At 30.5% G+C, this 13710-nt stretch overlaps 1 protein-coding gene across 1 annotated transcript; it reads left to right on the top strand.

The window, feature by feature from the left end:
• Window positions 1-3960: 3960 nt before the first annotated feature.
• Window positions 3961-9983, top strand: LOC112522008 (protein AE7-like 1). Its single transcript, XM_025131057.1, has 5 exons — window positions 3961-4239; window positions 4371-4476; window positions 8330-8429; window positions 9083-9128; window positions 9720-9983. The coding sequence occupies exons 1-5, from the start codon at window positions 4119-4121 to the stop codon at window positions 9818-9820; spliced, it is 474 nt and encodes a 157-aa protein (XP_024986825.1). The 5' UTR covers window positions 3961-4118; the 3' UTR covers window positions 9821-9983.
• Window positions 9984-13710: the final 3727 nt, after the last annotated feature.

Genomic DNA, 13710 nt, shown 5'->3' with positions numbered 1-13710 from the left:
ACACCATATGAACATAGTGTTTACATTGTAAGACACAGATGTTGTTCACACGAACATAGGGCCGACATGTGAACATATGAACATAGTGTTTACATTGCAAGACACAGATGTTGTTCACACGAGCATAGGGCCGACATGTGAACATGAGTTGTGAATATGTTCATAATCGATCGTAGGTTACAAATCGGGCTGGAGAATATCGGATTCACGATGCATGAGGATTTATTACCAAAATCCCCTGTGAACAATTGTTCATAAGCAGCCCAATTAATTTATTGATTAATTGATTATTTTTTATACTCATTTAATAATGACCGTTTGACCAATTTACCCTTTGAACAATTGTTCATACACATATCAATTAATACATTAATTAAATTATTGTTTATTTAATCTCATTTAATAATAACCGTTTGATGATAAAATGAACGATTAAGATTGGTTCACATAGTTTGTACCATATGGTTGGTTTCTATTTGAACCAGCCCCTATATATATATATATAATATATATAGTACGTAAAACTTTAAATTTCAATAATACATTTACGAAGCATTAAGTATATAAATCATTAATTCCTTAAGGTTCTGTCTTATTTGCAGAATTGTTTAAGAGATTTGGATTTCAAGGAGGAATTTTGATTTTGATGAATTTGAAATCAATGGTGTGTTTGGTTTGTAGGATTTGAAATAAAATTGGATTTCATTATTTATATAAAAAAATTATAAAAGTAATTAAATTACATTTTTATTAATCGATTATTACAAAAGAAATGCTTTTAACATTTTCTAAAACTTTATTGCATACGATCCTACGAAATCCCAAACACTTCCTAAGAATTTCAAAATGCTATGATAGAAGGATTTTAATCAAATGTTAGTATTTCAAATCCGGACAATCCAACAAACTAAATATGAAATTGGAATGAATTTGAATTCCAAATTTTCTAGATCCATTCTATTCCTGCAAATCAAAGCGTAAACTAAGAAATTAATCTATGTGACTTTTAATAAATTTTCACTTTAAGTTTATTAAAATAATTTAACATACATATAGATATTAACATTCAAATATAACTATATTTGTTTTACTGGTAATTCATATTATCATTTATTTAAAAATATATAATTAACCACAAGGGTGGTATTTGATTGGTTTGAGTTTGGCTCCAAAAGTCAAAAGTATCAGGAGGTTTCATGTTCAAATCCAAGGAGAAATAAACATCTTCTTGTGGTCACGGATGTTCAAATGCGGTGACTCTGGGTTATCTGCAAAGCAGGTGGTCGACCTCAGATTAGTCGGCTCGCATAGCGGGTTGGATATTCAGGTTAATCAAAAAAAATTATATAACTTGGTATATTTTCTTCATAATAATAATATGAGTTTTTTTTTTTCAAATTATTAAAATACTTGATAAATTGTCGAATAAAGATTTAGAGTTGTATATAAAATTACATATCAACTTCATCGACTACAGAGATGGAAAATTGACTTGTCTAAGGACATGATGTCTACTTGTCTTTACGGATAAATGAAATGAGGTGGGGATGAGAGCTGATTTTTATACCCAAAATGGGTTCAAGAATGATACTACATGTTTTGGACGACGATTCTTTCTTAACTTTTCTAGTAGGCTCATTTTACCCATTTAAGGGTCCATAACTAACCCTAGTCCCCCTCTTGAGGGTCCATAACTAACCCTATCCCCCCTTTCTTTATTGACTATACTTGAATGGCCACTCTATTCGTTATCAAATCCTTGAACCACGTCCTTGGTTACGATGTTCACCATTGAGATTTGACCAACAAATTGGTAATTCAACTGTACCTTTTTTCTAGTTATTCATCAACTAGTATTATATTTATAGTTATGCTAAATTATTTTTAGCTTATTTAGGTGAAACTTGATATCATTAATTGAGATTTGAAAATCATTATTAAAAACACTCTAAGATTCATTGTTTTTTTTTTATTAACCTTGATATCCAACCTGTTATACGAGCCGACTAATCCCAGGACGACCATCCGCTTCGTGGGTAACTTGAAGTCAATGCATTTGAACATCCATGACCACAATGAGATTTTTTATTCATTCTTGGATTCAAACCTGGGACTTTCAGACACTTTTGATCTTTAGAGCCCAAACTTAAACCAATAGGACACCGCCCTTTTGGTTCTAAAATTCACTGTCATTGATTGAGATTTGGCCAAACTGATCTTTGCTAAGGAGTAGTTAGATGCAGAAGTCCTTTACAATTTTGTTTGTACGTGCTATTCTTATGCCTGATATTTGAACTCTTCATTTCTATAAATACGTGCTTATGCTTGTCCGTTTTTACTTCCTTGTCTAATATTTCTTTATCCTAGTTTGAGTCGTATAACCAATTCAATTATGAACAAGCACAAGCATTGGGATTGGATTCGGGTGTTTCTTTGTTCAACAAATATAGACAATTAGGCAATGAATCTCTTTTATTGTATATAGTAAAATATCATTACCGCACAAGCTCTTGGCTTTGCTAGATTCTGGAATAAGAATTTAAGGGGAGAGAAGAATTAGGTTACATAATCAACTAAAAGCCACATCGAAACGCTTCAATTTTTTTGAAAGGCAAAAAAGGAAGGACAAGGAGGAGAGCTTCGGCATGGCCATCACCCTCACCAAGCCAACCAATATATTGAACAAAAGATCCAGCAAGAAGCTAGACACAAGAGGATACAAAAATCCACCACAACAAGCGAAAACAAAAAGAAACAAAAACGAAACATCCCCAGACAAAGGCCAAAGCAAAACCCAAGCCTAAGACAAGCAAAAAGACTAAACAAGGTAAGGAGAAGAAGACCAACTATCCCAATTAAGATGAAACTTACGATTCATGTTCCCCATCCAAAGCTTGGATAAATTTTGAACACCTGGGAATGGGTCTTCACCTCTCTTCTTTCGAAACGCTTCATAACTGCTTCAAAATCCAAATAACAACTCTCACATTGATGATGTTATCCATCTAGGTAATCTATAATAAGCTTAGATACATTAAAACAATTAAGTATGTAGTTTGTTATTTTAAGCTAACTGTTCGTATTAATCTAGGCAGTCTTTCACATTACTAATCATATTTTAACTTGAATAGTATTTGACTGCTCATATCACATGGAGCGTTCTCCTATAACCATAGAATATTTAGAATTTCTTAGCAAAATATGGTATTAGTATTCTACGAAGCGTCTTCCTGTTTATATGCTTATTTATTCCCAACTTTAGATCAATTTTCTGTTTCTTCGTGTAAATATTGACCCGTGTAAGGACATGTTCTGAACCAAGAAACACTGCGTGCTACTTGATCTCGAGCCACCATAACAAGAAGTTGGATTCTGCTGAGATGCAAGTTCGAATTTTCAAATGGGTGTCGAGACAAACAAGCAAAGGAAACATTCTTGAGCATTGTGGATCGAGAATCCATCTCGCCTCTCCCTTGTTGGATGAGCTTCCCTTATAGTATAGGGTCATCCCTCATCGACCCTTTTATGTGTTTTGACCTTCAGCTCGGGCATTTGATTGCTTGTATTTTACTTTTCTTGTTTAGTACTCCTCGTATTATTCTCAGGTTTTTTCTTTCCTGTATTATTCTATTTTTTTAATCTTAATACGATGATATGGTAAAAGAAAACTTACATGATGTTTAACTCACTTTTGCTTATCTACCAATAAATATTTGACAAAGGCTATATTTTGTTATGATTATTTGTGACTCTCCTAATTAAATTTGTTGGTTCAGCCCCCTGAACAAGAAAACCATGGGTTGATGTCATAGTGTTTGTTTTGCCTAGAATGAAGGCGGGTTTTATTAATATTATTTCAAACTTTTTGACGGATTAATTATCATATAATACCAATTAAAATAAAATAAGATAACACTTGTTACGAAAGGGTAATGGGTGTCATTTTTCAACCAGTTTTTCCCCTTTTTAGAAAACAATTGCAATCTGTGGGCACGAGTACCCAGTTTCTGGAAGGGCACAATCGGAACTCAAAATCAAACCACCAGCCAGTCTCCTTACTTCTGCCCAGACACATACATAATAAACAACCAAATTCTCATCACCTAAATCACTCAACAATGACGCTTGGATTGATAAACGCAAATCCGGTTGTACGTGAAAAGAAAGAAAGAATCAGTCGATCAGATGTGCATCTTCACTGTGACCTCCATGACGCCGTTGATCCTCTCGAGATTTATGATATCCTTTCTAATTTTCAATTTGCTGTTGTTATCATATCATCAGTTATGGAATGATTCAGGTGTCGGCTTCGATTTCTGGTCAATTTTGTGGAGATGATGTTATTGAGATCTTTGACTTTAGATCGATAAATTTTGTGAGGGATATAAGAGATCCGGAGCATCCTTATTCGTTGGAACAGCTAAGTGTTCTCTCCGAGGAGTCTATCACCGTCGATGAGAAGCTCGGCCGGATACTGTGAGTCTTTTTCTTTCTGCTGCTTTGACTTTTCATTTTCGGAACTGGTATCTTCTAAATGAATATCGATTTTAATGTTTTTCTTGCATGTTTTTTTATTTTTATTTTTATTTTTTTTGGAATTTAATATATTTCTATATAACGAAAATATTTTTGCTAAATTTACAATTGAAAAGTACAGAGTGAAAAGTGACAAGACTCCATTATTGGACTCTAATCATGGAGCGGTCGACCAATGGTTATTATATTGCTATTTTCATAATTTCTTTTACTATTTTCATAATTTCTTTTACTATTTTCATAATTTCTTTTACTATTTTTTGTAATTATCGTCTATATATTTTAGTTTATTTTAAAATAAATATTTATAAAATAAAATAAATGTTGTATTTATATTTTACTATAATCCAAAGTAAATGTTAATTTTAGAAATATTCTAGATAAATCCATTTTTATATTTAATTATATAAATGTTCGATAATACCTTTATATTTACTATTTAAGAACTATACTCTTTTTATTGTCGTTTACGCTATAACCTAAATTATACCGTTATATCATTTTTTAACTAGAAGTTCATAAAACGAACATTTCATTAACAGATAAAAGTTACTTTACGCATCTAAACAATAATGCATATGCTGTCGAGGGATATATATTATTGTGTTTTAATAATGTAAATCTTATTAATAATATAAAACACTTAACACGTAAATGCTTTATAGCTTTTAAAGTAAAAATAAGTAAACATCAAAATTGAGGGATCATTTGTGTATATCTTGGAACCTAACAAAAAATGGTGTAGAGGAATAGGTGTTTCACTATTCATTACACTTTTTTGGTGCAAGATATAAAAACCCCATTAAACCAGAATAGTGTGGGTAAAAAGCAAAATCGTGCAAGAAATAGGGTCCCCATTAAAGATGATTTAAGGATTCGTTTATCAAACATTTATTTGGTAAGGGCTTACCAGTAAATTCAATACTATCACATACTTACCGGATAAGATTTTAGTCCACCAAAACGGCATCACATACAACAGTTTACCCGGTAAGCGTTAATCGTGGTAAGATTCGTCATCATCACTTACCAAATAAGACTCTCGATCTTTGTCTTCGTTCTTACCGGATAAGATTATTGGTTCTTGTCATTTTTATCCATTAAGGTAATGTGACTTGGTAAGTGCTTACTCGGGTAAGCGTATAGTAAACGGTCCATAAGTTTAATTTATGTTTAATTGGTTAAGGTTGATTTCATGACGTTCTAACTTAACATCACTCATTTTTGAGTAAATTATTTTCGTTAATTGCAAATTAATAAATCTTAAACCAATTATTGAAATTTATTAGTACCCATTTATGCAATAGACTTTAGGGAGAAGGATATATGAAAGCACTAATTTCTTACACACTTTGTTTTAATGTTTTTTTTTCTTTTGGTTTATTATTTTTACTTCAATCTATACTACACCTTTTTTCTTTTTCTAAATTCGATTTTATTGTAATAAATTCATTTTGAGTTGTTTCATACTTTATTTAATTATTAGAGATTTTTCAATAACAGATTTTATATATATAAGTAATTATTATTTTTCCTAACAAAATTATATAAATAAAACAGTTTACAACTATCTTAGTATGTCAAATAAAAATATTTCATAAAATCTCAGCAAAATAAAAATAATAAAATAAGTATTACAATGACGAAACTAGTTGAAAAGTAAGGAAATAGGAGAAAATAATATACATCTAGTTATCAAAGAGTATCTAGTCTAATGATATGTGAATCTTTGGTCTCCTAAGAAGTCAAACCTCATCAAAGGTGAAAAAAGGTGTGAGTTTATTTATTCTATTTTGTCGTATGTAAATATTATATACTTCAAACAAAAATATACAATTTAGTTTTTTTATTTAAAAAGAAAATTGTAACCTTTAGAAAAAAAAATGCCACTTAGAAATTTTTTATGGCTGCCATATAAAAATTAAATTAAATTAAAAAAAATCATGTCAGCGAATTAAATGAACATGTTATTTAGGAAAGAACCAAACGTGTACGAAATATATACTTTCTTAGCATCTAATCTATCATATGGTTTTTGATAGGTTTTTAAAAGTGAAAAATCTCATTTTAAGAATTTCAACCTATTGTAAAGTATTTTGTGAGATTTTTGTCGGAGATCGTAACTCCATGACCTATTTTTTCAGAGGTTTTTTGTATTTAGTTAGTTTTAACTTCATAAAATTTGCCTTAGTTGTTACCATACCTTTATAAATTCATTTTTTTATTTTTATTTTATACAGTTTCTACGGTTGATACTTGATAGTATGTTGATTATTTTGGGATATTTTGCCTTCTTCTCAAAGTGCAAATTTTCAGTTTCATAAAAAGTTAGATTGCAAATTATAACCAATACTAGCATGTTAAAATTTGAGTAGAACCAGATATATTTCAAATAGCTTGAAATTTAACTTCTTTAGTCCGATTCGACCACCTCAATCGAAGGAGTCAAACATGAGCCATTTGCAGCATCGTCAAGTCTTGTTTACACCTCCCTACCTTCCATTATTGAATGGATGCTATGTGTTAGAGTAGTTATGTAGTATGGATTATGGAAGCAAGCAAGCAACTTTGGAAGAAAATTTGAAATGCAGTAAACCCCCCGAACATTTGTCCTATTGACAGAATGACCCAAGATATTTTGGTTAATTGCAATGGGCACCCGTAACACTGCCAAATAGAATTTAACTGCCCTTTTTGCAGTAGTTGGTGAATTTTACATGAATCGTCCCTAGTATTTATCCTAAATCAGCAGATTTTCCCTTATATTGTAAAATCTTATTTGACCAACGACAATTGGATCGTATTTGTCTTTTTAAGCATATATGATATTTACATACGACAACAAATAAACTTAGACAACCTCATCTTTGGTGAGGTTTGAATCGTGACCTAAGACAGTAGGCACTAATTACCACTTAATTAGAGCAGTGTTGAGTTTGAGTGTTGATGTCTTTATCAAATTTATGGCGAAAATAAAGCCCACAGCTCCCTCCATTCATGGGGTATTTGTGCTTTTCAATGCCTTTGTAGTAATTTATGGGAAAGTAGTAAACTTTATCGAAATGTCATGGAAAAAAAGTTTAGAGGAAGTGTATACAAGAGGGATATTTTGTCAAATTTGCACCCTTTGTTATTTGGACTTTAGTGCAGAAAATCAATCATTAGAACGTGAATAATCAATGTCCTTAGGATATTATAAGAAATAATGAGAAAATTACACAGATAGTGCTAGTGCAAAATTTACATAACAAGGTCAAATTATTCTTAACTCACCTAATGGGACAAGTGATATGCCTAAAGTTCATATATATATATATATATATATATATATATATATATATATATATGGTTCACTAATACAGTAAGATTCCACTATTCTTTCTATGTCGGACAAAACATCACAACGAATCTTACTATGAAAACTATAGATACAGCATGAAACAGATAAAAGAGAAAATTAGGAAGCAAGTTCTAGAGGCCATTTACAAAATGTTTGCCGGGTAAGCGCTTATGGATAAGAGTTACCATCCCCACTTATCTTGTCTGATAACATTCTCGGTCATCAAAAAATGGTTGTTTGTTAGCGTCTCTTAACCGGTAAGCACTTACTGAGTAAGAGTCTTCTCCGGGTAAAAGCCTTAGTTGTTACCATACCTTTTAACGGGTACTTGTCATACTCACACAGTAAGTAAATAACTGAGATTGGCTTATATGAAAATTAGGGACGATTATGTTACTAACTGCAGCATTTTTTGGTATTTTCCATTTATATTGACGGTTGAGTTGTTGTTAGGATAACTTTCACCCCAACCATTCAGCACTGCAGTATGGCAACTGTAATTGGTCTATGCCTCAGAGTTAAGCTGAAAGATTGCTTCCCTCCACATTTCAAGGTCAGCTACCTCAACGTATAACCCTGCCTGAATCTAGTAATCTATTGTTTGTATAGGCTTCCAACTTCTAAACATCTCATTTCTATTTTCACCAGATCCTTCAAAATTTCTGTACAATATCTCTAGAAAAAATTTAAATTTAATTCTAAGAGAAGATTACATCATTAATTATATTATTAAAATATTCTATATATTTAATAAAATATTATTTTTATCTCCATATTTCTTGGTTAAGGTAATATAAGTTGGTAAGCGCTTACGCAGATAAACCGCTTAGTTTCTCAATTTTGGAGAATTTGTTGAAACAAAAAACTTACCAAAAATATCCATTTTCTTATTTAGAAAAATGCATTTAGTTTTTTTTTGTAAGATTTCAATCCAAATTTTACGTTATTAATCCTCAAAGAAAAATCGATGACATTGATGTTGGTCCATAAAATTTCTTTATTATATCTTATTAACGGACATTTTTGGTGTTCGATTATTAGTAAAAGAACTTCCATTGAAGTATATAAAATCAAACGTTGCATCTTTTGGGACGGAGGGAATATGGACAATCTTCATTGACTCATAATGATGTTTAGATTGAGTTCATCTCCCTATGGTGCTTCATTGTTAATCTTATATCATCATTTGATGCTCAAATACCACAGGTAGACATCAAAGTAGCTCCTGGATCCCATGCAGATGAAGAAGCAGGTAAAAGCCTTGGCTATTAATAGTTATCAATCATGTTTAGAGTCATTTGAATTTGTGCAATAGGGTTTGTAACCAGCAACCCTAAACCGACCCGTACCATTGCACCCAAATAGCCTTATGTGAGACGTAAATGAGGTACACAAATGTCCGCTAGGTTGCTGGCTCAAGAGCTTAGTGCTCACAAGCCCAATCCCCAAAAGAATTGTAACTCCTACACTGTAGTAGTCGCCAGACTCGAATCCTCGCATGTTGGTGCAAGTATACAACCCTTTAACTAACTATGCTACTCCCTGGAGGCTTCATAGTTATTCGAGTTATTCCTAAACCACACCCATCAACATCTTCTCCATTTAAGCTGCAGCCACTTGGTGCTTAACAAGTAAGTTGATGAACTTCTAGCAATTGATGTTAACTGTAATCACTTGTCTCATATCGGTAGAAAATTGGATCTGTGAGCTCTTTATTGTAAGAAAGTTGTGTGCTATCAATAAGTTCCATCATGGTCTTAATTAGTTAATATGAAGTTATTGGCTTTGGGCTATATATATGGGCATTACAGTTTGATGAGGTAAGCAATTTGTGAATTTGCAGTGAACAAACAATTGAATGACAAGGAAAGAGTTGTGGCGGCTATGGAGAATCCTAACCTTCGACAACTTGTTGACGAGTGCCTTCACTCGAGCGAGCTCTAATCACTGCCCACTCGATTAATGTATAGTAAGCTTACTCTGGTCCATGTCGTTTGCAGTGTCTGCTTTTGGTAATTTGTATAACGAAAGTAACACTCAATTTCATTATCGATCAAAATCCTATAACGTTCTATCTGGTATTGAATAGAAATGGTGTTTTACATTATGACCATAGTTTGAACCATTGGATGAGTAAATGACCAAATACAAGACAGGTTATGGTTCCATTCTAGGTCCCGTATCAGTTTCAGTCACTGAGTGAGCCAAAAAATACTTCTCTCAAGTTTTAGGGTAAGTGGGAAACTGGAAAAGAAATAAAATAATTGAAATTCAATTTAGGGTTGCATATTTAATTAGATCAAGTATTAATGAATGACTAGGGAAAAAATACTTAAATATTTAATAATTAATAAATCAAGTTGGAACAATAAGATAATCTTTGTGGTGTATGATATCTTATGGTTGTTTGTTTACTCTTAATAGTTCCATTAAGAAGCAACATTTGAATCATTAAGAGGTGAATCTTGTTTGGCAAAAAAATATGTCTTTTAATGGTTCTAAAACCCTCTGAATGATTTTGTATCTTGGGCCTCCCTAACCATTCAATGCCTTATTCGTTGTAAACAATTACCAAACAATTATATTTTATTTTGTACTATATCATCATTTAATTATTCTACTTCAAATCATTCAACAACTGTTAAACAGTCTAATTAAACAAACTTATAACAATTGATCTGTTTGGTTTAGTACTATATTGACACACCTAATTACTCGCTAAATTAATATATTTTGAATTTTCTAAGGATAATTTTTTATAGTCTCGATTTGGGACAACTTAAAATTTCATTAAATTTGATAAAAATATATTTTCAGAGGTTTCTCATTTAATATCATAAATTAAGGGGTTGTTTGTTTACCTTTTAATAGTTTCATTAAGAGGTAGCTTCTAAATCTCTACGAAATGAATCTTGTTTGATAAAAATAGGTATGTCTCTTCATGGTTTCAAAACTATCTGAACAATTCTGTATTTTGGGTCTCTCTTAATCATTTAGCATCCTAATTTTACTCTTAACAATTATATTCTATTTTGTATCATATTATAAGAGTTTTTTAATCATTTTGTATCAAACTATTCAGCAACAGCTAAACAGTCACTAAAATCTTTTCTTAAATTAACATAACTAAGATGCTAAATGGTTCCATGGGGTTGTGGCGGCTAAACTAAATCTTTTTTCAAGATTCATGCAAACTCTTTTCGGTGTTTCGTGACTCCTAGAGATTAACTTGGGATAATTTTTAACGGGTGACATTATTTAATTATAAAATATATGGATATATTTTATAAAATTAATATTAGTTTCTTAGTTAGTTTATTGTTTTTCTATTTAAGTTTTCTATTGTAAGGTTTTTTATAAATATAATAAAACTGAAATTAAAAACTAAGAAAATGGGACCCAAATTCGGGTCTGGGATGTAAGAAAAGTCTTGCAAACCAACTTCACCAAGAAAATTTGTGTTCTCATTGTAGTTTTAAATATATATAGTGACACACATCAAATTGATGCAGTGACACTTTCCATGACCCTATATTTTTTTATACTACAACGGAGGAACGAAACGATAATGTATGCAGTATGTACTACATTGGGTCCGTCCTTGGTGCCTCCGCTTCGGGTTTGCCTCTTTTCTTTCGTCTGATGCCTTTGTTGCTTTAGTTTTTAGTCTCTTTTGTTATGGATGGTTGTTTCGTGCTTGTTCTTGGGGTGTTTGGTTGTAGTTTCTTGTTCCTTCTTCACAGTTTTCTTGTTGATGGGACGGTTGCTTATTTTGTTCCTCATTCATTGTTTCTTTCCATTTTTGCCAGAATAAACTGTTGCCTTTTAAAAAAAGCATAACTAAGGGGATGTTTATCAAACACCTACCTGATAAGCACTTAATTCAATACTTTCACTTACTCACCGGGTAAATTTTAGTCAACAAAAACGGCATAGTATGCCACAATTTACCCTGTAAGCGCTAACCACCGTAAAAGTTATAGCTCTCACTTACCGGGTACGACTCTCGGTTCTTGGCTCGCTCTTGTTGGATAAGATTCTTGGTCCTTATCCGGTAAGGTAATGTAATCTAAGAAGCGCTTACCCAGGTAAACATTTGGTAAACGACCCTTTTTTTTTTCCCAATATGCTTATTGTGTTTGATATTTTATTAAAATTTAAATCTAACTGGAGCTAATCTTTAAATTATTCTTGCTGCATCACAAACTTTTAATGTCGAATCTCAAAATGCACTAAAAATTTATGAAGAATTCTTGATGTAATAAAATTTCAGCTTTTTTTTTTTTATCTGTTAATCAATACATTTTCAATATTTAAAGAGGTTTTATTGTATTTTCACTTCATCCCAAAATAAAATGTCTGGAATAAAAATGAGACACACTTTTAAAAATATGCAATTATTACATTTTTTAAATAACTAAGGTCATGTTTGGTAAACTAGCTAGTTGATAACTCATAACCTAACTTTTAGCTGATAAACTAGCCAATTGTTGATAAGTTAGCTGATAAGCTGGCTGATGAATAGATTATGTTAGCAAAAACTAGCTTATAAGCTTGTAAATGATAAAAAAGACATCTTGAAACGATAGTCAATTACAAATATTTCATAATATAATCAAAATAAATTTTTATTAATATAACTAAAACACATTTTTAATAATATAATATATTAATTAATACAAACAAAATAACAAATAAAGATTAAATAGTATACGATATGAATTCAAAAAAATTAAAATTGATTAGTATATGTATATTATAAATTTTGAATATGTTGGAACAAATTTTAGAAGAAAAAAAAATGTACGTTAAGCTATACTTTTAAATAAGTGTTATATATAATATGAATAAAAATAAAATTGGTAATTTACATATTAAACTAAATATATTATTAAAAGCATTTACCATATTTAATTACTTATGAAATAAAATAAAGGAAAATTGTACCAAAATGAAACCAACTTTCACTTGACTTCTATTTTGGGGAACCAACTTTTAAAATTGTCATTTAGGAATCTCTATCAAACTTTTTGTTAATTTAAGGGTTTGATTGATCTGTTGACCTGTTAATCCTGACATTATCCAAATCTTTTTGCCAACTAAGATATTTCACGTTATTTTTTAATTTAAAACTAATATTCCACGTCATATTAATTTTTTATTTTAAAACTAATATTCCACGTCATATTTAAAATTGCAAAATAATTGCAGAAAAATAACTAAAATTCGTTTTTTTTTCCAAAAAGTTATTGTAATAAAATCTAATTTTCATTTCAAATCTCATTTTTTTTTTTAAAATCATATATCAAATTATGAGTAAAGAAGTCCATTTTTTAAAAAATCTCCAATTTGATATCTGAATTTAAAAAAAATGAGATTTGGAATGAAAAATAGATTTTATTACAATAATTTTGTAAAACAAAACGAATTTTAGTTATTTTTCTATAATTATTTTGCAATTTTAAATATGACGTGGAATATTAGTTTTAAAATAAAAAATTAATATGACGTGGAATATCCTAGTTGGCAAAAGATCTGGATGATGTCAGCATTAACAGGTTAACCAGACCTTTAAATAAATAAAAAGTTTGATAGAGACCCCTAAATGACAATTTTGAAAGTTGGTTCCCCAAATAAGAATCAGGTGAAAGTTGGTTCCACTTTAATGCAATTTCCCCATAAAATAAATATAACTTAGTTTTTATGTAACTTACATAAACATTTTCATAATTGTTATATTTTCTTTTTAACAACTATTTTATATTTAATATTAATTAAAAATAATCAATATAATTAATAACATTTATAAATAATTTATAATTATTATCTATATA

This window comes from Cynara cardunculus (genome assembly GCF_001531365.2).
Source record: "Cynara cardunculus var. scolymus isolate 2C chromosome LG 1, CcrdV1, whole genome shotgun sequence".
NCBI lineage: Eukaryota > Viridiplantae > Streptophyta > Magnoliopsida > Asterales > Asteraceae > Cynara > Cynara cardunculus.
The sequence above is the reverse complement of the archived record's forward strand: the minus strand, read 5'-3'. Positions and strand labels throughout refer to the sequence as shown.